Raw genomic sequence first — 27402 nt, 5'->3', positions numbered from 1 at the left:
AAGTCAGAATTGACTTGAAGACAGCCCAATTAATTTTCACTGTGCAGTAGGCTCTGTTTCTACAGTGCTGCTTTGATCCATGTTGAGAATTGTAATATAAATAAATAAGGGAGGTACCAAAATAAAAATAATTTAAAAGGGAATTCCCTGTGGCCATTTTTTTCTTGTTGCCAAAGAAAAACGTCTATAACTTCCTTTTTTCTTTTTTTTAAATCTCAGAACATAGGGCCTCCATGAGTTACCCTGTGCAATCTGACATCAGTGTTTAAGATTCTTGGCACATCAAACCACCCTAGGAAAAACAGTGTTCAATGAATAATGCAACAACTCTAGAAATAGGACAAACCCTCCTAGGCAAAATCAGTAGGTTAAACATTTATATGAGGAATAGGTATGGTTCGGCACCTAAGAAGAACCCAGGGGCTCAGAAGGGTCCACTGCTAGCCCTGCTGTAATTGGGATACCCACCCCTTAACCAACGCCCCTACAGCCCCTGCTGCCATTACAGTTGCAGCACTGCCGCTACTTGCCACCACCATTCACTCACCTCCCCTATCCCTGTTGATGTCAAGCATTGCATGTTAAGGAATCTGATATGGCTCCTTTAGTAAGCATTGCTGTCTCCAGGTAAACACATCTGTGTGGAGGAAGCAATGACATTCGTGACTGAAAGACGAGGCAAGCAGACACACTACACAATACCACACCACACATGGACCCTTATGACATTCGGGGTGGCAGCAGTATAAGAGAGTCCACTAAAGTCTGGCACCGGCCCTGGATATCCATATCAAATGCAGCATCCCATGTGCCTTCTGCCTTTTTGAATGAAGTAGTGGAGACAAACACATTTTTGAACAACTGAAAAGATGACTGTACACGTGGACATCACCAAATGTTCAATATAGGAATCAAATTGATTATATAATTGGTAGCAGAAGATGGAGAAGTTCCATACTTTCTGCGAAAACAAGACCAGGAACAGAAACACGGCTAGAACCCTAAATGCAACAATACAGCAACTAGTATGTAGGGACAAAGAGAACTATTACAATAGTTATTGTATAGAAATAGAAGAGGACAACAAAAAAGGGTAGAACAATTATTATTATTATTATTATTTATTAAATTTATATACCGCCCGACTAGCAATAGCTCTCTGGGCGGTGAACAAGAGCCCTGTTCCAAAAGATTAGAGAAATGAAAGGGAAATTTAAACCAACTCTTAAACCAAGAGTAGGGATGCTGAATAACCAACAGGGAAACATACTGACTGACCGAGATGAAATAAAAGGAAGATGGAAGCAATACACTGAAGAATTCTATAAAAGAGATGCAAGGATGACAGATTCATTAATGGAGCAGCCATATGATGAAGAACCAGAAATTTTAGAATGTGAGGTGAAAGCTGCTCTTAAAATACTTGGAAGAAACAAATCACCAGGAACAGATGGCATACCAATAGAGTTACTACAAGCTACTGAGACTGAATCTGTCCAAATTTTGACAAATATTTGTTTAGAAATATGGAAAACTAAACAATGGCCCACAGACTGGAAGCGTTCCATATACATCCCAATTCCAAAGAAAGGGGATCCCAGGGAATGCCGTAATTATCAAACTATTGCCATAATATCCCATGCAAGTAAAGTAATGCTCAAGATTCTACAACAAAGGCTCTTACCATATATGGAGCAAGAAATGCCAGACATCCAAGCTGGATTTAGAAAGGGAAGAGGCAACAGAGATCATATTGCAAACATACGTTGGATAATGGAACGGACCAAGGAGTTTCAGAAGAAAATCACCCTGTGCTTTATCGATTACAGCAAAGCCTTTGATTGTGTAGATCATGAAAAACTATGGAATGCTTTAAAAGAAATGGGGGTGCCACAGCATCTGATTGTCCTGATGCACAACCTATACTCTGGACAAGAGGCTACTGTAAGGACAGAATATGGAGAAATCGATTGGTTCCCAATTGCAAAGGGTGTGAGACAGGGGTGTATTTTATCATCCTATTTGTTTAATCTGTATGCAGAATGTATCATATGGAAAGCGGGACTGGACCAAGATGGAGATGTGAAAATTGGAGGGAGAAACATCAATGATTTAAGATATGCAGATGATACCATACCACTAGCAGAAACCAGTAATGATTTGAAATGAATGCAGTTGAAAGTTAAAGAGGAAAGCACAAAAGCAGGACTGTAGCTGAACATCAAGAAGACTAAAGTAATGACAACAGAAGATTTATGTAACCTTAAAGATGACAATGAGGATGTTGAACTTGTCAAGGATTATCGATACCTCGGCACAGTCATTAACCAAAAGGGAGACAATAGTCAAGAAATCAGAAGAAGGCTAGGACTGGGGAGGGCAGCTATGAGAGAACTAGAAAAGGTCCTCAAATGCAAAGATGTATCACTGAACACTAAAGTCAGGATCATTCGGACCATGGTATTCCCAATCTCTATGGATGGATGTGGAAGTTGGACAGTGAAAAAAGCAGAAAAGAGAGAAATCAACTCATTTGAAAAGTGTTGTAGGAGAGCTTTGCACATATCATGGACTGAGAAAAAGACAAATAATTGGGTGTTAGAACAAATTAAACCAGAGCTATCACTAGAAGCTAAAATGATGAAACTGAGGTTATCATACTTTGGACACATCATGAGAAGACATGATTCACTAGAAAAGACAATAATGCTGGGAAAAATAGAAAAAGAGGAAGGCCAAAGAAGAGATGGATTGATTCCATAAAGGAAGCCACAGATCTGAACTTACAAGATCTGAACGGTGGTTCATGACAGATGCTATTGGAGGTCACTGATTCATAGGGCCGCCATAAGTCATAATCGACTTGAAGGCACATAACAACAACAAAGTGGAGAGGGAAAACTTGTGCAGAAGATGAGTAATCAGCCATGGTGAAATTCCAAAGTGGAGATGAAAGAGAAGCAGTTGTTGATTAGGTTGTAATTATTCTCTGAATGCAAGGTAAGATTAAATTCACAAAGGCCAGGAGCCAAGAATGAGTTTAAGCATTGATCCAGTTATTATTTTAAGGCACAGTGGGATCGTTTTTGAAATATATATCTCAGACTCCTGAGTCATATCACAAGCTGTTTTGGAAAGTCTTTCCTTCCCAGAAGTGATTTACTATGTGGTCTAGGGGCTGATGTTCAAGATACACAAGCTCAAATCTCCTTTGGCAGCAAAGACCCAGTAGCACAATTCTTTGGAACCTGGCCAGAGACAATTGCTAGGGAAAAGAAAACAGTAGGGAAAAGCGTAATTTGCTAGTAGCTTTGTTGCATTTTGCAGAAATAAGGTACTATGCTATCAAACCAAAAACATCATTTTTTATACAGGTCTTTTCTTTGCGATTGCTTGTGATTTATAGACTATAATTTCTCCACGTTTGCCTAGTAGCCAGGGGCCTTCTATCCACTTCATTTTTCTTAGGCAGAACATTTATGAGAATTGCTATTGACCCCTGACATTTCAGACTTATAAAATTGTGGTAGGTATATTCACATACCAGGCTTTAAGGTATTAAAAGCCAGCCATGCGCGTACGCAAGCATACATACACACCCACATACCTCCAGTGTAGCTGACAAGGCAAGCATCTCAGTACTTTGGAGAATTTATAATTATATTCAAAGGGGGAAATAGTGATTAATACCATTGATATTCCTTATTTCTGTTTTAGGTACTGACTCTGGCAAATATTTTTAATCAGTCACACTTTAATTTATAAAATATAAATTATAACCTATACTAAAAAGCAGTGAAATGTGATTAATAGAAACAAAATTAAAGAATGAACAAACACCTCTATGGAATTATTACCTACTCCAAAGAGTAATTTGCAGCCTCTACACTGCAGACATAGTGTATTTTATATTTTTTATTTTTTGAATAGGCACAACTTTAAGAGTCTAGAATTAAGAAAGGTATGCCAGAAGGATTAGATACATGCAGATTCAAGTTTGGATATCTGGGCTAGGGGTAATTGTGTATGGATTAATTTAAGCTAGGTTTCCAGGGGCAATGCCTCATAACATTTCAGTGACAGCTATCTCTATGCAGGTTCAGCTAAATAACTGAATATGCTCAGCATTTTGTATATCAAGGCAAGGAGAGAGATTTCAGTGCAGGGGCAATGACATCTGAGTGAGAGTTCAACTGAGGGACAATTTGAGATCTCAGGAAAGGCTAAAATCTAGCCCAGGTTCAACCCCCATCATCTCCAAGCACAGCTAGGAAAGACTCGTTTGAAACCTTGAAGAACTGCTGCCAGTCAGTACATAGTCGATAATTAGATGGACCAATGGTCTGACTTAGTATAAGGCAGCTTCCGATGGCTAAGCATTTTATTATTGCTATGATAGTTTTAGTATGCAAAGATCTTGTTTAATTTCTCCTTGCACCAACTCTTTGCAATGGATCAGGTATAAGATTCCAATCTACAAATGAAACCAAAGCCACCCAAGGACTTGAACACAAACTTCCAGGTCCTAGTTCAAGACTTTGTCCATTAGAACATACTGGCTCTGAATAACAATTATGCTAGAAGGGGCACTTCAAAGCTCTCCATTTGACTTTGGTTATCATGACATCATCAGCCCTTTGAAATTTTGTATTTACATAGCAATTTGGGCAACATGTTGGAATGTAGTTTAGTATGTAGCAATTCAAAATTACACTTTGGTGAGAGATATCAACAGGAAAGTAATCAGGAATTCAGGACACACTAAGCTAATCGTAGATAATGGCTAGAGAAGAAATGGATATCTCACCCTAACATGCAGCCACCCCCCAAACCACACATACACACGTGTTCTTTTGGACTACTTCCAGATTGTCACTATTTTGCTGGTATGATTCAGTCTTATACCTGCAAATTCAGGTTGCACAATTAAAGTGGATTTGGCATAATTGTGCAACAGCCTGCTCTCTCCCCGCCCTCCCCAGGAATCTTTTGGGTAAGAAAAGTTATGAGAAAATGCACTGGAAAGTGTGAGATAATGGTGATATTGGATGATGCTATATAACCTCTGCACAAACAAATAAGAATTAATGCTCAATAAATATCAACTTTATATAACCTCTGCACAAATTTTGTACAAAGGAATCAGAATTAATTCTGGATAAGAGGTCATATGGAAAAATCCTTGGTGTTTAAATAGCCATGTCACCTCAAAGATGTGCCCCTTAATCTTAGATAGCGTAGACCACTTCTAAGCATGCTATGCAGAAGGTTCTCAATCAAAACCTGGGGACTATGACATGTTGAAATCATCCACTGTGATAATGTGCCTGTCCTCCTCCCTGTAGCAGATTCCTTCAAAACTCCCTTAACACAGAACATAGTAGTAGTTCACTCATTACATGACATGGAACAAACTGAACATGTTTATAGGTGTGTAGAAATGTATCATCACTAAATTTCTCAACATGAGAAGCAATATAGCAATTTAAGTGCACTATGCATGCTTTAAATTGTTGAATGGTAAGCATGAAGCGAGCCTCTGTCTTTTGTAAATGTATTGTGGGACTTTCATAATTGGCCCAAATTTCCTCTTATACGGACTCAGCTCTATGGTACTTTGTTATGTTATACAATCACATCACATTGCAAGTATTCCATATACACAAGCTCAAAACATTTGCCATCATAACCAGGGATATAAACTGCTGTCAAACTGGATGAAAAAGCTTCACTTTCAATCACACAGGTATGTTTACTCTTTGTTGCCAAACCTGGAGGTGGTGCTGGAGGAAAATAGAGATTAAAGGACTCTGTAATCAACAAGTAGAAGTTAGCAACAGTTTGCAGAAGTTTTTAGAATGGGTTTATTCTCAATCCCACCCCTCTTTACCTCTGAACAACCACTCATATGCAAGTGCATACTGTAGTGATCTTCTCAACAGAACTTTGTCTGTTTTTGCTCTAATGATGCATGATTGGCAACAGCAATATCCGTTGGGATAATTTTTTAGTAAAGAGCAATAGCAGCTAAAGCTGCAGCACTTGCCTATAATTGACGTTTTTGCATATGGCTGCTTTTGGATAAAGCCATATATCTCTAACAACTCCAGATCCATTAAAACCAGCTGAGTAATGCTATTTGGGTCAACTTTTCTTTAGTATCTGACCCCAGGGTACAGTGTTGTCTCATATGTGGCAGAGCCAGGGACCAACGGAGAACGTTGCCTGGCTCATACACACAAAGTAGCACATCCCCATTTATGGGCTGTAGTGTCTACACTCATATCTAGATTGCTGTTCTAGAGAAAACTCAGTAAGATGTCGCACATGATCCCCTTACATATGCTTGCATTACTCACTGGGACTATATTGTTTGACACCTTATATCTAAATGAGGGTCCCAGTCTCACCCATTTTTCCAGCCAGCAATATGCTGGTACTAATTTCAAAACCTTTCAGACAAATACTTACAGGTAACTCTTGAGATTCAATGATCACACATCAAACAGAAAAATAATGGTGTCAGGGAGGCAAAGTAAAATAAGTACACATCATGTAGCTGCATAATATGGCGATTACTGGTAGAGCCACAGATGAAGCTAGCTATAAGTAAACCTGGCTACATACAGAATAATGGTGTAAATTCATAGATCTTTTGAGCAGCTGTTATCTTGAACAACAGATAGACAAATGGCTAGCATGCACAGAAATAATAAATCAGATGCTGTTTATGGAGGGAACATTTGTAATGTATGATGGAAGTACCATTATATATTTGAATTTGTTTTGTAAATTCCTTCTTATTCATAGGTTTATTTGGAATCACTTTAATTTTACCAAGAGTTGTCCCATTTTAAATTAATTATTTTGAAGTCAAGATACCACTTTTTAATATAACTTTCCATAAAATGCCTTAGAAAACAGTGGAGAGATTGCCAAGATGGACTTTAATGTTTGAGATGTACTTTGCAATCTGTAAAGAACACTATAGAAATGAAAAATGATATTTATTATCTCCCTAAAAACAAGCTTGCATATAAATATGTAAACAAACATTTATCCTTGCTCCCATGAAATACATTTCATTTCACAATATAAAATTGTGAGGTTATGCAGAAAAATATATTGCATAATGCCCTAAGAGACAGAAAAATGTTTATAGGAGGCAACCCAGCCAACTTCCATTAATGAGCCTTGTTAGAGCTTAAGCCCCATTGATGTCAATAAGAGAAATCTAACCATATACTTCTCTTACTGATATACTTGGGACTGAAATCAGCAAGATTGTCTCTTTCTTACAAATGCATAGAATTGAGGGTTCTTATTTTCTTACCATTGCCTGTTGGCTATTCAGAGCCCTTATATGTCAGACATTGTGGTCACCTGAGCTTCCATAGTCTCCAGCATCAGTCATCTGAACAGGCAGGCTGGGTCTGAGCTCCCATCCAAGACTTCTTGGGGCTTGGGAGATATCAGGAAAATAAATGGGAGTTTCACAATGGATTGTAGATTTCCCTGTGAGTACATTTGAAGACATCTCTGTTTTATCCAGAAAGACGAGGAAAAAAGACACAAGAAAAAGGTCACTGTCAGTGATCTAAGTATAGGCAAGCCTCGGACCTCCAGTAGCAAAGCAGTAATGTTTGACAAGCTCTCCAGAGAGAGAGAGAGAGAGAGAGACAGAGAGCTAACCTTCCAACTAGTCACTTTTACCAGAAGCAGGTGTTGTCCACACCATATAAGGAGGTTCCTCCTGTGGCTCTTATAAGTTGTTGTCTCCTTTGTTTATACAAACAAGGGTACATTGGCTGACTGGCCAGAAAAAGGAGGGGGGAGCAGAAAAACTTATTCCAATTTGAACTTTACAAGGCTTGACTGGATACTATGAGGAGGTCTGCATACAGTACCTGGACATATAATATTGTTTGCATACATTAATACATATGTTATAAAGACTCTTAGATGGGAAATTTACAGACATTAAACATGGAGCCACCCCATAACAGGACTGCTTAACTTTGGCTGGGTACTCTCCCTAATGTATTAAGACAAAAAAGTAAAAATAACAGATGGTGCTCATGAGAACCAGAAGCAGATCCACAGGGCATAGGTCTACCTGAGGATTTCTGCAAAGTGCACATGTAATGGAAATGAAGTAGGTCTAACATAGGTAGCAAAACAGGTAAAACATAATATCACCTAATTATGAGTGTAATTCTAATTATATGAATTCACTCTTTGATTTTTGTCTCAAAAAGGGGAACATCAAGACCTGATCTTTGCTAACTACTATAAAAAAAGAAGTTAGTCCAATGAAGTGATACAACATGAACCAGCAGTCAGTGCTGATCCAAGACATTTTGGTATCTGAAGCAGAAAACTCAAATGGTGCTCCATAAAAATATAACAAATTCAATAATTGACAATTTGATGCCCTTTAGTGAAAACCAAGACCTGCTGCCTAAGGTAATCAACTCATGGCAGAGCTTGATTGTCAGGCACAGATAGCAAATACAGCCTGTGGGTTGTATATACCTCCCAAAGCATTTTAGTGTCCTTTGGGGACATTTAAATGTAAAGCAGTCAAATCAGTTAATCCACCTTTTCCTTTCTAATAAGTATAGTTAAGATAAGCTTGAAGGTATTACTGCGATGAATCCTAGAGCAAGCAAGTAAAAAGAAGCCCTAATTTAGTATGTTTTTCAAATCTCTTGCAAGACAGTCTGTGTATTTATTTTCCATTCATCAGTCACCCGATAACTATAGCCTGATATTGTCCATGGACTCAAGGAGAGGCTCTGCGTCTTCTTCTACAACCTGGTTCTTTTAAGTAGAGATGCCAGGTACTGTGGTGGGGTTGTCAAAACCTAGACCTTGCTGGTCTTCTGAATAATTTCCAGAGACTGTCCCTTTCCACCTTATGTGTGTTGTTTTAAGTGGGGCTTATTGATCTTCCACTCCTTCCAGTCTTACACTGGGTTTGGGGTTCATTTGGGGATTGCAAACAATTCATTTCTGGCTAAGAAGGCTTCACGGGGCAGTTTCCATCCCATTATGAGGTCACTTTCTCCCTGCCACCAAAGAACTGGTGTAGCAGGGAAAATATATTGACCTCTTTGAGCCTGTAGTTAAGCTGAAGGAAGGAAGAAGAAAGGAGTTTCTTAAAAAGAAAAAAAATGGAACTGGTGTCTGGTCAAATGGGAGCAGACATGCATATGTGATTTGTCTTTTATTTCTAATTTTAGTAGTGTACTTTTGGTGGGATGACTTTTTGCCCAAGAAAGAGCAGCAGATCAAGTCTGATGCTGCAGGCAATTCCTCAGTAATGGCCTATACGAGGACCAACAAACTGAAACTTAGTCCAAGACAAGACTGTTAGTAGATGGTGCCCCATGCTGATGGGTGAGGTGAAGCCTGTTCTAGATGAGCTCCCACTCCCACTGAAGGACCAGGTGCACAGCTTAGGGGCACTCCTGGAATCATCATTGTCATTGGAGGCACAAGTGACCTTGTGTGGAATGGCATGAAGTGTATTCTACTAGTTTTAGCTGTTGGCCCAGCTGTCAGCCTATCTGGATATGGATAGCCTGACTTTGGTGGTCTATGCTCTTGTAATTCACGGTGCTGGTTTTAAAATATAATGCCTTGCATGGGTTAGGAACTCAATACCTCAAGGACTGCCTTTCTAGGTATGAGCCCACCCAGACCCTAAGATCAACATCTGAGGCTCTTCTCTGTGTGCAACTTCCAAGAGTTGTTCAGAGAGTGGTGATGAGAAAACTAGCCTTTTCTGTGAAGGCTCTCCAGTTATGGAATACTGACCTGGTGCTGACTTTATATTTCCAGCACAAAGCAAAGATGTTTTTATTCTTCTGGGCATTTGGACAGTACTGATGACCTGCCTTTTGACAGTTTATTTTTGGTGTTCAGTCTTACAAAATATAATATACAATAAAAATCCATTAATGAGGGCAAGTGCAGAGTTGGACCTGATGCCAGCCAGTCTGTGGATCCTTGGAGAATAGAGGCTTATTGGACCATTTCTGCAGCCCTTCCTGTCTGCATCATAGAGTATTGAAGGAACTGGCTGAAGAACTCTCAGAACCACTGTCTGTTAGCTTTGCAAAATCATGGAGGATGGATGAAGTGCCGGATGACAGCAGGAAAGCAGTTTATAAAAAGGTCAATTGGTAAGCACCTTGAAAACAATGCAGTGATTACTAGAAGCCAACATGATTTGTCAAGAACAAATCCTGTCAGATTAATCTTATCTCATTTTTTGATCGGGTAACCTCCCTGGTAAACTGTGGGAATGCAGTGGACACAACATATCACAGCTTCAGCAAAGCTTTTGACAAAGTACCCCATGATATTCTGATTAACAGGCTAGCTTAATGAGAGCTAGATGGAACAACTATCAGGTGGATCCACAGTTGCTACAGAATCATACTCAAAGAGTGTATATCAATGGTTCCTTCTCAAAGTGGGAGGAAACAAGTGGGGTACCATAGGGCTCAATCCTGCGCCCAGTGCTCGTCAACATTTTTATTAATGACTTGGATGAGGAGGTGCTGGGAATGCTTATCAAATATGCAGATGATGCAAAATTAGGAAGGTTAGCTAATACCCTGGACAGAAACAAAATCCAAAGTGAACTTGGTAGGCTGAAGCATTGGATTGAAAACAACAGAACAAAATTTTACAGGGATAAGTGCAAGGTTGTACGCCTAGGAAAAAGAAACCAAATGTACAGTTTTAAGAGGGGGATACTTGGCACAGTAATACTACATTTATTTATTTATTTAAAATATTTCTATCCCACCCTTCTACCCTATAATAGGGCACTCAGGGCGGCTTACAAAAATAAAATCAAACACGTACATAATAAAATTGTAAACAATAAAATCACAAAAACATTAAAATAAATTAAACCACATAAAATACTATATACACACACACATACATACATACATACACACACATATATAGGGAGTGGTACTAAAGGGGACTACAAGGGTAAAATTTAACGTAGAAGGCATAAAACCATAAAACCATACTACATGTGAGAAGGATCTTGGAATTGTTGTTGATCACAAGCTGAATATGAGCCAATAGTGTGATGCGGCTGAAAAAAGGCAAATGCTATTTTAGGCTGCATTAACAGAAGTATAGTTTCCAAACTGCATACTAGTTCCCTTCTATTCAGGACTGGTTAGGCCTCACCTTGACTACTATGTCCAGTTCTGGACACCCCAATGAAGATGATCACAGAATTGGAAACAAAGCCCTGTGAGGAGACACTGAAAGAACTGGGCATGCTCAGCCTTGAGAAGAGAAGACTGAGGGGAGATATAATCGCACTCTTCAAGTACTTGAAAGGTTGTCACACCGAGAAGGGTCAGGAACTCTTATTGATCATTCCAGAGTGCAGGACATAGAATAATGGGCTCAAGTTAAAGGAAGCCAGATTTTGGCTTAACATAACAAAAAACTTCCTAACTGTTAGAACGGTATAACAGTGGAACCAATTACCTAGAAGAGTGATGGGCTCTTCAACATTTGTCCCAGAGTGCAGGACATGGAATAATGGGCTCAAGTTAAAGGAAGCCAGATTGTGGCATTCAAGAGACAGCTGGACAGCCATCTGTCTGGTATGCTTTAAGTTGCATTCCTGCACTAAGTTGGACTCGATGGCCTTATTTGCTCCTTCCAACTCTACTATGCTATGATTCTATTACTTTTTGTACTAAAAGCATGTGTTCTAGCACACTTAGCTATGGTCACCTCCCCGGGAGGAAAAATGCTACAGAATAATGGTTTGTAAAATGTGATTTCTCGTTATATTTTTAAAAATTGTTTTACCACTTTCTTAAGGCCATCCTACTACATGAATTCAAGGGTATGATAACAGAACTGACTGTTCACACAGGTTGTAAAGTCATGTTTTTCAACACGTAAACAGGCTATGCTAAGGAAGCCTAGTCAATTGCTAAAGGTATCTCCCAACATGGTCATTATGCATGGCTTAATTGAGCAAGGAGAAAAAACTGTAACTTCCCTAGGACCATTCACCCTGGATGGTCACAAATGCCAAGTGGGCACTCCCTGTTTCCACAGGCTTTTAAGTTGTTGGGTGTCCTCATTTTGAGATTCTGCTCACCTGATCTGCTTTTATCTTGGGGCTGAGCAAAAAGCAAGTGTTCCGCTGCCAAATGTTTTTATCTTAGATTTGTTTAATCTTGACCACCTGTAAAGGAGAAGGACAGTCATTTTGGCCAAGTATGAGACCTATTTGCTTTACAGCAAATGAAGTACAGATTCTTTATTGCAATCCCAGTCATACTTACTTTGAAGTAATGGGCCTTACTCTCAAGTAGTAAATTCCAGAAGGGTGGCTGGGTTACTCTGTTACAGTAAACAAAAAGGTGTATATTGTAGTGCCTTCAATACTAACATATTGTGGCATAAAACTGTGGGCTAGAGTGGTAAGTGGCGGTAACGCAGCCAAAGCTCTGCTCACGGCCGGAGTTTGATTCCAACGGAAGGAGGAAGTCGAATCTCCGGTAAAAGGGGTTGAGGTCCACTCAGCCTTCCATCCATCCGTGGTCGGTAAAATGAGTACCCGGCATATGCTGCGGGGTAAAGAAAGGCCAGGGAAGCAACTGGCAATCCCACCCCATATATACAGTCTGCCTAATAAACATTGCAAGATGTCACCCTAGGAGTCGGGAACGACTCGCACTACAAGTGCGGGGACACCTTTACCTTTAGAGTCCACCATCAATGGTATAAAGTGTGTCTGAACACACACACTCTATTTGATGAAGTGAACTCTAATCCACTAAATTGTTCGTCACAATCTGTTAGTATTGAAGGTGCCTACCCACTTTTGGGTGTCTGTCCCCAAAATACAAGAGCTCTGTCAGTACAATTTCTATGCAATATTTCAATGAAAACCCCCCCCTCAAAATAAGCAGAGTGACCATTCATAACAGAGACACCGCCTGACTATAACACAATCTTCCTAGGTTTACTATGCTGATTTAACACCTGAAGTGGGCCCTGGTCTAAACAGAACCCTAACGGAAGAGACTCAAGTGTGCTGATAACTCCTTCTGTTTGCCTCATCATCATCGCAGAGCGAGCAAAGACATATTTGCCTGAAAGGAGGCATGGAGGGGGCGGGGCTCCAACCCTTTCATGAATTTGAGGTAACAAGCAGACCGCGTTGGCTTCCTTGACTGGCCGGAAGGCGTCTCTGCCATCACCGAGAAGCGTCTGAGGGACATCCAAAGTGTCAGCCGGGGGAAAGGAGAGAGAAGCTCTTACATACAAACCGTGAGGAACGGTGAACCGGAGGAGGCGAGCACGCACTTTGTCTCTCTAGGCAGTACCTCTGCGCCACTTAGCTTCTTTCTTTCCTCATTGCTCTGTGGGAAAAGGCGAGGCTCCTCCTCTCCTCACACCTGTAGCGCGGGGCCGGCAACCAGTCCAAGCTCAGCCTCACTAGCGCTGCTGGTGTTCCTGTTTCGCTCGGTCGCTCCCTGCGGCTGCGCCTCCTCCCGGACTTGGACAAACAGTACCAGCTACCGCCAGCGCCGCTTCCTCCTCTGCATCCACTCGGGCCGCGGCCTTGACGTCGTTTCCTTCCAACATGGCGAGAGCAGCAGGAGGAGGAAGAAGCTGCTGCTGCTGCCGCTATTGCTGCTACTGTCGCTGCCGACGCTGCTGCTAGTGGAGACTGAGTCGAGCCGACAACTCCGCAACTGAGGGCTCTGCTTTTTAAAGAGAGCCAGTCTCTTCTCCCTTCCCGCGACGAGTAGGGTCCTCAGCCGCTCAGTCCGAACCCACCTTAGTCCTGTTCAAGCCGGGAGTCAATTCCACGGGAAGCTGCTTCGATTCCCTGCCAGTGGTATCTTCCGGACAGCTGTACCTTAAGGCAGTGAGAGTCACCGCGCCGCTCCCTCTCTCCCTTCGTTCTCTCTTTCCCCCCACCCCTTCATCGCGTCCCCATGTATGAAGGGAAGAAGACAAAAAACATGTTCCTGACCCGGGCCTTGGAGAAGATCCTGGCTGACAAGGAGGTGAAGAAGGCGCATCATTCCCAGCTGCGCAAAGCCTGTGAGGTGGCCCTAGGTAAATTTGGAGAGGGAGAGGAGGCGAATGGTAGGGAGTCTGAGGCTTCTGCACAGGGGAGGGCAGGCCGGGCCTTCGGATTGATGAGGGCAGCTGTCATTGTAGAAAGAGACTGACAGGGGAAGGAAAAAGGGAGAGAAGCCAATAATACAAGGGTCTCTCGCAGGATGGTTGGGTTTGTGCGTGGAACAGGGCGACAAAAGGTGGCTATTGGAACAGGTTTCGGGTAGACTTGGTGCGGAGCAGGAAGGGAAGGGACAGGCAGATCGTGGTACTGCTGATGCATGAGGCAGGTCTTTGTGATCCGCCGAAGTGGTGGGGTGTGGAGATGGACGTGGTGATTGGGAAGAGCAAAAAACCAAAGGAGGCCGCGAGTGTGTGTGTATTTTATGTTAGACTTGGAGAGGAGTTGCTCGTATGGATTTTGGGGAGCCGAAGGAGTGTGTGTATCTTTCGCTTTGTGGACAAGGAAATGCAGACGGTTGCCTTGGCATGGCTTTTTTTCCCTACTGCCTCCCCCGCGCACATACACACCCTGGATGAATAGGCAGAGAAGGTGTGTAGAAAGCTGACCTGGAAGAACAAGGCCGTCGGGGAGGGAGCAGGTGACGGGCAATGGGAGGGAGGGAGGGAGGGAGGGAGGGGGAGGAGAAGAGGAGAACGGAAGCTAAAGAACGGCAGATAATGAAAAACATGGGACAGCGGCACCCTGTCAACATCTAAAATTTGTGCCTGCTCTCTGCATTGAGAGGCTGTTATGTAGGGACAGCAGGGAATGATGCAGTGGTACAAGGAATCTTTTATAATACATCTGCCCAGAAAAAAGTGCCAGGAGGAGTAGGCGTTTCTTTTATGTATGGTGTGGTTATTTAAGTCTGAATGAAAGGAAATATGGGAATGATACTTGTCCAGGTTACTAGATCTGGGCTTAAACCTTGCTTTCAATTTGTTTTCAAAGACCAATTAAATCAAGAGGTACTGAAATGAAAAGTGGTGAGGTGGAATATGATGTACTGTTACAATATTATGAAGGCAGACAACGAATGCATCCCTGGACTAAGTTGACCTGATGTTTGTTGAAAAGAGAGTTCTATAATTTAAAAACAAGGAAGTGCTTTTTAAGGTCTCGAACAACAGACTAATCATTTTTCCTCACCTTTAGGATGGTGTTGATATATATTTTAATGTTGGAATTTTTATACATGAACTTCTGTTTGTTCAATATTATTCATTTTACATGGGTATTTATGTAAAGGAAATCTCAAACCTGATATCAGCTTAGTTTACTACTTGTCTTTTATAACCTGATCCAGGATGTCTTCACTGTGTCAGGTGCTGTGGCCCAATTCTAGATCACATCTAGATCTGCACGTGACACACATCTGAATGTGGATGCCCATCTCTATTATTATTATTATTTATTTGATTTATTAGTGACTTGTTACCCAAAGGTCTCCAAATGACTTGTAACATTGTTAAAAAACAAAAGTAAATGTACAATAAAATAAAAACAAATAATAAAACAATAGCCACCCCCATTCAACCACAGAAACCTTTGGCAGCACACTAATACAAAACAACATCTCAGTCTATCAAATGCCCGAGGGAAAAGATAAATCTTTACCTGACGTCACTGGGGATCGCACTCTCACTTCACTTTCATTGGGGTGTAAGCTCATATATGTTGCCTAATCTGCATTCTGTATGTAATTATAGCTGGATCAGGACAATCATTTTTATTCTTGTGAGCTTGTCATTAGCCAGTTTTGTGGAGTTGTTGTTGTTTAAATTATTTTTTTGTTCTCTTTTCTATGCTGAATTGTATTACTGTCTGTATATATCACAGACCAACATAGCTGCTGGAGATTTTTCATTTTTATTTTAACTAAAATTAGTTCTGATGTGACACCAGAGGTGAAAAGTGAATAAATGGCCCTTTAATTTGCCTTTTCCATTTATCTGCTTTACAGTAAGAGTAAGAAAAATCATGAGGCCTACAGTGTAGTATTTATTTGTATCTAAGATGCTCCAGTCAGGACCAAACTCTATTGTATAGTTGTAACTGCTGATTGCCAGATCTCTGTATCTCTAGCCTCAGTTCTTGTAGTTCATCTGTGCATAGATGCATTGTTCTTATGCAGAATTGCAATGATATCTTGGGCAGCTCTGTGTTGCAAAGGATTTTTTTTCTTTAGGTTTGATATTATTTGTATGTCATGTTTTAACTTTGTAGGCAAGCTGCCTTGAGAGACGCTGAAAGCTGGCATGGAAATACTGGTAATAAATAAGTAACTAGGTAGATCTAATGCAGGTTCTGCTGCTGTTGAAACAAAAGCCTGGCAGATGGATATAAGCAAGGTCTAAGGAAATGGGAATAATGGCTAGAAGTATAAGCAGCAATGGAGTTATATGCTTAGCACAAATTCCAAGTTAGTGTGATTTGTATTCTGCATCAACCTAAATTACCAGACATCACAAGTGGGAAATAACATATAATTCTATTCACAGAGATCCTTTTTGTGATCTTAGGAAGGTGATATTTCCTGAAACCTGCAGATTATGGCCAAGAGAAACTTGAAAACTGTTTTTGTTACATATTCACTCTAAAAGGGTAGTAATGAGACATAAAAGCAAAAGTTTGGTTGTTGGGATGCAAGACATGAGTACCTAGATTCATCTGCACTTGCACTTTGTATTTTTATTATTTGCTAGGTGCTGTGTGGTGTTTGATGTGGATTGTAATTGTGTAGCATGATTTTAATTTATACAGAACGTTAATTATTATGTAATAGATTTATATCCTGCTTTTCAAACGGAGCCCTCAAAGGTGCTAACAACTTTTGTAGAATGCAAACTGCTTTGATAGGCATATTGTTTGAAAAGCAGTCTATAAACCTAATAATAATAATGAAGTAGAGTGTCTTATTCACAGAGTTAGGATGACTAATTAAGACCAGCAGTAACAACTCTTCTGCAAAAACTCAGTTGAAATGAAATGGCAAAAGAACATGGCTGTCGTAGTACCATTTCACTGCAACATGTGCAAGAACACAATTATTCATGTACAACTATAATTCATTTAGAGGTGCTTGACTAGGAGATATTTGTATCTATAGCGCTTCATATATCTTTTTGTTTATAAAACAAATCTTATCTCTTTTAATGACTAATATTAAAATGCTTACATTTGAAATATATATATTTTGTAATGTCTCCCCCTCATGTAATTTACTAACATTTAACAAATTTGCAATCCTAAACGTACTTACAAGGAAATAAGTTCCATTAATTGTTCCTTGGGAATAGCTTGTGAGGCTTAGGGCTCGGCTGCACTTTTCAGCAACACTTACCAGGAAGTAAGTCTTCTTGAACTTTGTGGAACTTATGAGTAAATATGTTAATGCACTAAGACTTCATGACTGTCTTAGAATATTCTCGATCAAAATATTGCATATGGGAAAAACAACGTCAATTTACTGTGGGCCAGATATTTATTACTATTCATTCATCAGTATTAGTATAATTGCAGGAAACATACCAACAGTATCTGAAAGCATATATAGTTATTAGTAATAGTTAAAATGCACATGTGCCTAGTTCATAAGAAGATGAGATTATTCCTTGGATTTCTAATTTGTTTGTTTTAAGATTTATTAACATTTACTTGTACAGATTGTGTGTAGTGCTCATTAAACAGAAGTGCTGAATTGTTTGTTTATTAGTGCAGAAGAGACTACATGGGTATGTGTCCACAAACTAAGCAAGCATGTTTATTTCTGATAATGAACCAGTAAATCCTGTGTATCTCTACTCAGAATTAAGTCCCACTTTGTTCAGTGGGACAAATTATCTGGTATGTCCGTTTAGGAATTTGGTCTTTAGGAATAAGTCTCATTGAACTCAATTGGGCTTCTTTTTGAAGAGACGCTATTATAGAGTTATATTTAATTTTTTCTTACGCTGATGAAATTGTCAGATCTTGGATTTTATCTGCCTTATTCTAATTACATGAGGCCTGTATTTGCTCTGTTTCCCCTTTCAATGTTCTTTGTTTTCTTGAAGTTCATTCATTGAATGCAAGGAGCTGTGCAAATAGCACAACTAAAGCCAGAGTTTCATGCAACAGAGCCATTAGTAATGCTGTCTACCAACATTTTAAAAAAGTTTGCTATATTAAATGAGCAAAGCATGTTAAATATGGATAATTAATTTCATGTTTTTTGATACCTTCAATATAAGCCTTTACTTAAGCATTCTTTATTCCTTTTGAGAGAGAGACTTTCTAGTTTAGGTAACTTTGTAGCTCAATAGTCACTTTGTTTTTCTTTGCCTTGGCATAATGAGATTCTTGGTTGCATATGTGGGCTTTACAAAGAACTCGGAATGGACCGGAGCTCAATGGTAAAGCTTCTGTTTTGCATGCAGAAGGTCCTAGGGTCGGTCCCCGGCATCTGCAACTAGGGCTGGGAGAGACCCCAGTCTGAAATCCTGCAGAGTTGCTGCCAGTCAGTGTAGATGATACTGAGCTTGATGGACCAATGTCCTGACTGTGTATAAGGTAGCTTCTTATGTCCCTAAAGGCTCAATTCTCATCTTGTTTATATTTTTTACTCCATTATTTGCAGCATCCTTTGAAATGTGCCCACATGTTGTGGTTTTGGTGTTACATTTGATTGTTAGTATTATGGATTAAAATGAAACCCAATGTACTACTAAACACTTTCTGAGAACCTACAGTATGTTTAATCATGGTTCTCAAAGTGCTTGTAGGCACACTTGGTTGCATTTTAACTTAGGTTGGTAATGTTGTCTGTTGTATAATGACAAAAATGGGTAGAGGGAGTTGAAGGCTATATAAGGTTCCAAGACCTGCTCCTGATTACTAAATCCTTGTGGATCTTTCACTGATCCCTGCATTTCCCTGAATAATTATTGTTGTTGTTGTTGCATTTATATACTGCCCTGTAGCCTAAGCTCTCTGGGCAGTTTACAACAATTAAAAACATTAAAAACAAATATACATATTTAAAAACACATGCTAAAATGCCTGGGAGAAGAGGAAAGCCTTGACCTGGCACTGAAAAGATAACCGTGTTGGTGCCAGGCGCACCTCATCAGACAAATCATTCCATAATTTGGGGGCCACCACTGAGAAGGCCCTCTCCCTTGTTGCCATTCTCCGAGCTTCTCTCGGAGTAGGCACCCGGAAGAGGCCTTTGATGTTGAGCTTAGTGTATGTGTGGATTTCTCCTATGCTTTCTCTCTGCAGTCTTGGATTGTGTTTATAGTCCTCTCAACTCTTTTCCTCTGTACCCTCTTATGTAATGTAAGAGGGATTACTTTTTTTTAGTAAAGTGAAGGAGTTGTCAAGAGTGGTGAAGCATAAGTAGTGTAGGTCTTGATGTTTTCTCTCATTTAAATGGAGTTAACAAGAGAAAGGTTTTTTCAGTGCTGCAGTGAGTCATCTTGACTTTCACACTTCCTTTTCTTAGTTAATATCACAATTTCTAATGGCATATATTTCCTGCTGCTACAACAGTCTCCTTTGCCCTATTTTTGTTCTTTTTACTTTCTAAACCCCATTTCTACCTTTTTCATATAAGTAAGCAGGGTAGATTTATTTATTTATTCCACATGATATATGTCCCTCACCTTCAACTTAAATTTTTGTTCCCATGGCCACTAACAGAGTAGTAAGAAACAAAGAAGAATAATCTAGTAAAATAATATAAAGCATACAAACATTTGGAACACATTAAAACAAACTAAAACAGCGACAACCCATTCAAACAGACAGTAAAATTAAACTCCCTAGAAGTTAAAAATGCTTACATTAGTAGATCTTGAAAGTGTAGAAGAATGAACATTTTTGCCCTTCACTTAAATAATAGTGAAGTCTCCAGGTAGACCTTGGTGAGAGCATTCCATAGATGAGGAGCGACCACAGAAAAGGCCCAACATATAGTCATGTAATCTTCTTATGCACGCTTGTAGTGGAGGTGGTAATTTGAGTGAAGAAATATATTTCTCTAGCAACACTGGATTGTGATTTGGCATACTGGCTTCCCTGCAATACAAATACAAACTGGAGCAAAGATATATAGGGATAAGGAGCTCTTTCATTGTTCAGGAAATATAATAATAATAATAATAATAATAATAATAATAATAATAATAATAATAATAATAATAATAATAATAATAATAATAATAATTTATGAATGTTCATGACATAACTCACCAAGAAAGAAGGCTAATTTAAATTCTTCATTTAAACTGTTTTCATCATTCTAATTCATATATTTCATGAACTATACAGAGCAAGCATTTATGCTCAAATGTTTACAACTCAGTGGAGATGTTATGCTATGCAGGAACATAACTGATGTCAGCCACATGCCTTTTGCACCACCAAATATATATCTGCTTAAGTGAGCAATTTTGCTATTAAGGATTGCCTCACTCTATACCAGCAGTGAGAAACCTCCAGCCTGTGGGTCTAACTAGGCCCAGTAGAGGTCCTAGCTTGCCTCACAAAGTTGTTTTCCCCAAGCCAGACCCAACTACTTTAACTGGCAGTGCCTGCAAACCCTAGTCCTTGCCTGGGTGTTTTGATTTCAATCCATGAAAACAAAGGAAACCACTTCATCTGATGCCATAGTGATGTCAGGTGATTTGACAGGTGGGTGGCTCTGCCCACCTATCAAAATGGGTTGGTGAGGTAAGGATTTGGTGCAGAGGCTGGAAAAGGTTACCCATTCCTGCTCTATGCACAGATAAGGACATCAGGCAAGATTACTTTCTTGAAGGTAAGGCTGTGAGCCTGTGCATGTTTATATTGTAGTAAGTATTGTGAAAAAAGTTGGATTTATTTCTAATTAAGTGTGCATGGGATTAGATTAGATCAGAATGTTTAGGAAACAAAGCCTAGTAGTTAAAGAACAGAAGTTTCCTCATGATATGGAAAGCTGGACATGACGTAGGGTGGGATCCTGCTTCTTTTCAGTTGATGTGGTTGAGCTTGGCCTAATTTCCAACAAAACCATCATACTTTTTTTTACATTTTGAAGACTGCTGGAAAACAAATTCAATTTTGTTTGGTTGATAGTCTAAAACGGGTGGGAAAGTGAATCTAGCCTGTCCTTTACCAACCACTTAGACAGGTGGTTGGGGCTACCCACCTGTCAATCACCTGACATCATATGGTGTCAGTTGATTTTAACTTCAATTTCCAGCTATAAAAGAAGGTTCTTCCTTTGCAGTTCAACCCGTAAAAGAATTGTCTTTTGGTACAATCATCATTTGAAGTTTCCTGTGTCATGACATCATTTATTTGAACCATAGTTTAGCTGAGCCCAACCACAACACTTTCTTAGAATTCCACGTGTACCCACAGACCCAAAAAGATTGCACTCAACAATGGCTTAATGCTGTGTGGGAATGTGGTCTCTTCCTCCAGAAAGTTTTAAAACTTAGCTCTAAGGCTGAATTTTAAAAACAAAACAATTTTTTAGAGAAGCATGACTCTGATAGTAACCACATCCTAAAACTGAGAGGGGGGAAAGAGCTGTATAGCTTAATTCTGTGTGTCTTTAAACAGAAGTAAACTTAACTGAATTCAATAAGATTTGAACATACTAACTTGAGAATATTCCCCAACCAACCACCCCCAGACTTTATGATCTACTAATGAAGTCCTTCAGGTTTCTTATTTTAGAGAAGTAAGGTTACCATATACCTGGTGCAGTTATGGAATACTCTCCCTTGGAAAATCCATATAATACAAAATCAGAATTTGGCCAAGTGATTCAGGCAAATTAGTGTGCTCTGTTCTGAAAACAGAATTTCATTGCTGGATGTATGTCATTATTCCATCTGCCTTCTGTTTATCCTCCTTTCCACTGAAATTTACATTTTGTATTTGTAAATATTGTTCAAATACAGCATTTAAGAATGCTGCATGTGCTTTCAAAGGGTTTGCCTTAAGTGCTATATGCATTCTTGCTATATACATTTCCTTGCTATATACATTCAGCAAACATGATTGTATTAAGTGTTCCTATTCAATATTGTTTTACATTCTTGAAATGCATTTTCTTGGTGGTTCTCTTCCTGCACATAGGACACATTGCCAATATTGTAATTCAACTACATTAAAACTTTGAGTTAATGAACTTAACGTGGGTGTCATTTGTTTTGTCCATACTGGTCAAAGGACCAGTTTACTGTCATGTAGAGCTAATACACTGTGCTTTGTGGATAAACATTTTCAAATCTAATAAGCACTTAGGTCTGCAAGCTACTCTACTCAGTATCCATCCACATCTTAAATCAGTTTTTAAAATGTATTTTTTTCCTAGGATCTTTTCATCCAACACTGGATTGGCAAAGAAAATGTCAACTCCATTTGGGAAAAACATTCAAGGAGAACAGTTCTTGTCTTTAAATGAAATTGTAATCTGTCTTTGCTATGGCTCTTTACTCAACTAATACTTTAACATCAACTTGATGTGTTCTTGATGGGTGAGGACAAACATTTATTGCTTATGGCCAAAGACCTTTGTAAGAATTCAAACAGGCTTCAAGGTCTAAAACAAATAGCATTGATGAATGCAAATAGTGGAAAATAGTATGTATATGAAACACAATAAATAAAAGCCAGAATCAAGGATTTTAAAAAAGCAGTTGAAGTAGTACCAAATGACATATTTCACATGTGACAACCTAATGCCTAGAGAGAATTTCTTTTTCAGTATGTTTAAAATACATGATCTGTGTTGCACACACTGAAGTTGTCTCATGATGGTTTCAATTATCATGTGAGAAACTTATGGCTCTCCGTTTATTGTCACTAATCCACCTGCCCAAAAGAAACACATTCTGCTGCTAAATATCTGATTGTAGAAAATTGTAGTCAATGTACAGGAGAATTATTTTAAACAAAAACAGCAAGTAAGCAAGTATTGAAAACTGGCAGGGCTGACAGGAGTATGACTATTGACTAGTGTTTCTCCTGACATGAGAATCTGCCTCAATCATGCCCATTCTAAAAATGGATTCTCATACAAATTAACCCATTTTATACTGTGTGCTATAAGCAGAAGTCAACAAGATTCTCAGTTTCAGAGGTACCTTTCTGTTCAGTTGAAGAAATACTACTTGAAACATCCATATACTTTTCTATTTGTCTGGAGCAAGTAGCAACTGCCCCTGGCCTAGCAACTGCATGGCAACAGCATGTGTGTATCCTTCTACTATCAATGTAGTACAACATTGTTCCCTGGATATAATAGCATTTTGCTGCAGTGGCTGTGCTTGCAACTGCCCTTCTGCTTTAAAAGGGCTAAAAGGCAGAACTCATAGAAGCACATGCATGGCTGCCATAATTCTTTGTGGTATTAACTGCACGTACTATTTGCTCTCCCCCCCCCCATTCCCTGACACTAAAGCAAGACAAGGATGAGCAGAGCTTGGCAACTATAATAACGTCTATTCAGCTCTGGAAGTGCAGCACAATGCTATGGCAGCTGTGTACCATCCTGCACTTTGGATCTTAAGGTGGATGCAAGAATGAGAGTATGCTGAAATTGATGACCACTGTGATGTGAACACTGCACCACATTGGGGTTGGGTGGGTGTCTTATATATATTCTCTCTCTCTCTCTCTCTCTCTCTCTCTCTCTAACAGTTATTCAGTTATTTTGCAAGGCTGGCTTTTGCAGTCAGACTAGTAAAATTTTATGGGTTAATAACTTCTATCAACTTACTGCAAAGATACTGTTTTATTGTATTGTAATTTGAAGCAGTGAACTTTCAAGCAGATCTGTTCTGGCAGATAACTGTAAGATACATGAATGGTGAAGTGTGGAGAGACTTCTCTTTTGTTAATCTGGTTCCCTGTACAGACCACAGGATTTCACGTAGGTATTGTTTTATCAGGGTCACTAAATCAAGTTGAGCATTAGCAAAACTTCATCTTGATTTGAAAATGTCAGCTTGGAAAGTCTGCAGCTGGGGTGTGAAATCTCTGGCCCACGGGCCAAAGTTGGCCTGTCTGTGAGGCTGGTCTGGGGAAGCCACATGCACTGACCCTACACCTGATGTCATACATGATGTCAAGTGTGGGGTGGGTAAGGGCAGGGCTTCAAAGGAACAATCATGAATTTAAATCCTGATTGTACGTTTGCTGGAGCAAGGTGCAATCCTTGCTCAAGAAGGAGGAAGAGGTTTCCATTTAAAGGAAACTGTTTCTCCTTCCCGGTGTTGCTCTTTGAATATCTCATGCTCCTCATTTCAGTGGACAATTTCAGAGGTGGAAAGGGTCAGTGCAAAGCAGCTTGGAAAGCATAGGGCTGGTGACATCCCTTGTGATGAGTTCCAAGCTTTGGATAGGTGGGCAGGACAAAGTACCTGTCATTCATGTGATACCAGGTAATAAATTGGTTGCCCCACCCAACTGTCAAAGTTGGCTCGTGGGGTGGGGCCAAATAAAAGTCTGGCCACACAGCCAAAAATGTTTCCCACCTCTGGTCTGCCATGTCCTTAAAAACTCTTTCCAATGGTTGATTGCATTCATTAGTCTCTTTTGCCATTGTTCTACTTTAAAGCCACCCAGGTATTTTGAGTGAATACCTATTGCCAAAATGAAGGGGATAGACTGCTTTTCCTAGAAGAGTCCACCTATATGGCTAACAATAATTTAATCTTGACTTCTGTTGTCAGTTTTGTAGTGGCATATATTTTTTTCAAATTGTCATGGAAGTATTAGTAGTAACATAAATGAAACAAATTCAGTACTTAATTCATTTAACAGTAACAAAATGCACCTCAATCCTGTAGCAAGTCTTGCTTAGAATCCATGGAGGTGGCTGTTTCATCCACAAAATAGCAAGGATTTTAGAAACTCAGTTGTCACAAACTGTGAAACCCCATTCAATTGCCAACTCAGTAAGGTAATTTGCTGGTTGCTCTCTCCTTACCACTATCTGTTTCTCACCTAGGTGAGTAATTTCAGGACTCCCACTAAAATTATTTCTACTTGGAATAGGGGCACTGCCAGCTGAATTTGATACCTCCTGCTTGGCAGCTTCAGCCTGTCACCTCTTCTACTCTCCAATGCAGTTAAACTAGGTACCATATGGGGAATGTTCACAACTTTTGTGGCTTTTTAGTTTAGCAAAAAAAGGCAAGAAAAGGAAGAAATGATTGTGCATCAAATTATGCAGTGTGTGGAGAAAGTGGATAGAAGTTTATCTCATAATACTGGAATCCAGGGCTATCCAATGAAACTGAACATTGGAGGGTTCAGGACAGGCAAAAGGAAGTACTACGTTACATACTGCATAGTTCAACTATGGAGTTCACGACCACAAGATGTAATAACGGACACCAAGGTGGATGTCTTTAACACATTCAGTTTACTCTTCAGTATCTCACTAATTCATGGTATCAATGACTACTAGCCATGATGGCTGTGTACCAGATATGGTATGTCTCTGAATACTAGTTGCTGAGGAGCATAATTGAGGAGAGTGCTGTAGCACTCGGGTCCTGCTTGCAGTCTTCTCCTAGGTAACTGGTTGGCTACTGGGAGAAAAGGATGCTGAACTAGATGGGCCTTTGGTCTCATCCAGCAGGACTGCTCTTACGTCTTTGTGTTACTATTAAGATACTATTGTCGTTATGTGCCTTCAAGTCGACTATGACTTATGGCGACCCTATGAATCAGCGATCTCCAAGAGCATCTGTCATGAACCACCCTGTTCACCCTGTTCTTGTAAGTTCAGGTCTGTGGCTTCCTTGATGGAATCAATCCATCTCTTGTTTGGCCTTCTTCCTCTTTTTCTACTCCCTTCTATTTTCCCCAGCATCATTATCTTTTCTAATGAATCATGTCTTCTCATTGTGTGTCCAAAGTATGATAACCTTAGTTTCATCATTTTAGCTTCTAGTGACAGTTCTGGTTTAATTTGTTCTAACACCCAATTATTTGTCTTTTTCGCAGTCCATGGTATCCGCAAAGATCTCCTCCAACACCACATTTCAGATGAGTTGATGATGATGATGATGATGATAATAATAATAATAATAATAGTACCAAGTAGCAGAAAAAGCCTTTCTTTAAAGTAGAACACTGACTTTTGGAATTTCTGGTAAACATTCACAAATCCTTCAGAAAACAATGTGATCTCAAATAATGTAGGCCAGGGGTCTAGTCTTGATAATTTATTATTTACTGCATGTACTCCATGTGCTTTGGCTCATAATTTGAATCCTTTGCAGAGATAGGTGTTTGCTGCTTAGTCTCCAGGATGGAATAGAAATGAGTTTTGGTGTTATCTGATCTGATGAGTATCCTTTACCACTTCAGCCATCTTACTAAACGTTTATGAACATAACATTCATTATTTCACTTGGCCACAAAGGTGGCCAGTTACTAAAGCTGCACACTTACTTGAGAGTAAGTCCCATTGAAGTCAGTGATATTTACTTTTAAGTTGATATGCATAGAATTATACTGCATAACTTGATTTTCATATTTATGCATTTTCCTTATTGGACACACACATATATTCATTGAATCATAGAATAGTAGAGTTGGAAGGTGCCTAGAAGGCCACTGAGTCCAACCCCCTGCTCAATGCAGGCATCCAAGTTAAAGCATACCTGATAAGATATTGACAAGCTGTTGATATTAAAGCATACCTGACAAGATACCTATCTTTTACATGTCAGTGTAACACATTCCTTTTACCGTCCAGTATCTCAATAATATAAAAGGAATTGCTCTTTAGTTTTAGTGCTTTGGAATGCTAACCACAATTTTTTAAATATGACTGCTGTAAGATACCACATCCCTACTGTGAAATGGGAAGCTGAAACTTCTAACAATAGTCATAATCTGGCAAAAGATTGTCACTTTAAAGTGCAATTGATTTTAACCAAAAATGTGTGGTTCAGTCAGGTCTGGTAACTTTAAGGCTTTGTGTGTTGGACCTGAAGCTTGGTCTAATACAGCCTCCATTGCACTCTGATCAATGTCAGTAGTAAAAACTCTGAGGAAGAAAAGGTTAACTCAAAACTCATTGCAGTGATGATTTGTATCTGTCTTCTACAAATTGTGGATTTTTGGCACACAACAGCAGTGGTATTTTATCTTGTGGTAAAGGATTTTATTCATTGTTAAAATTTTATCCTGATGTATAGCAGGAATTATGTGTTAACTCTGCAAAACTTGCAAGGGATCCACTATACCTCTCACAAGTC

General features: G+C 39.5%; 1 protein-coding gene and 1 long non-coding RNA gene across 5 annotated transcripts in view; one reads left to right on the top strand and one right to left on the bottom strand.

Moving 5' to 3' along the window:
* Positions 1 to 5095: 5095 nt before the first annotated feature.
* LOC133372305 (uncharacterized) lies at positions 5096 to 13713 on the bottom strand. Its single transcript, XR_009759476.1, has 5 exons — positions 13338 to 13713; positions 12348 to 12405; positions 12161 to 12247; positions 7334 to 7539; positions 5096 to 5783 (listed from the first exon to the last, which is right to left on the bottom strand). It is a non-coding gene; the product is annotated as an uncharacterized LOC133372305 (long non-coding RNA).
* The window catches only part of ARFGEF1 (ADP ribosylation factor guanine nucleotide exchange factor 1), a 148397-nt gene continuing 134214 nt past the window's right edge, over positions 13220 to 27402 (top strand). For 3 of the 4 annotated variants that reach the window (XM_061600560.1, XM_061600570.1, XM_061600552.1), the window contains exon 1: positions 13220 to 14136. In XM_061600560.1, coding sequence (XP_061456544.1) covers positions 14013 to 14136 — 124 coding nt within the window. In that variant the 5' untranslated portion in view covers positions 13220 to 14012. The remainder of the gene's footprint in view (positions 14137 to 27402) is intronic. The other variant, XM_061600578.1, reaches the window with a different exon arrangement.

The sequence above is a fragment of the Rhineura floridana genome, chromosome 1, assembly GCF_030035675.1.
Source record: "Rhineura floridana isolate rRhiFlo1 chromosome 1, rRhiFlo1.hap2, whole genome shotgun sequence".
NCBI lineage: Eukaryota > Metazoa > Chordata > Lepidosauria > Squamata > Rhineuridae > Rhineura > Rhineura floridana.
Note: the sequence above shows the minus strand (reverse complement) of the source record. Positions and strands in the feature narration are given on the sequence as shown.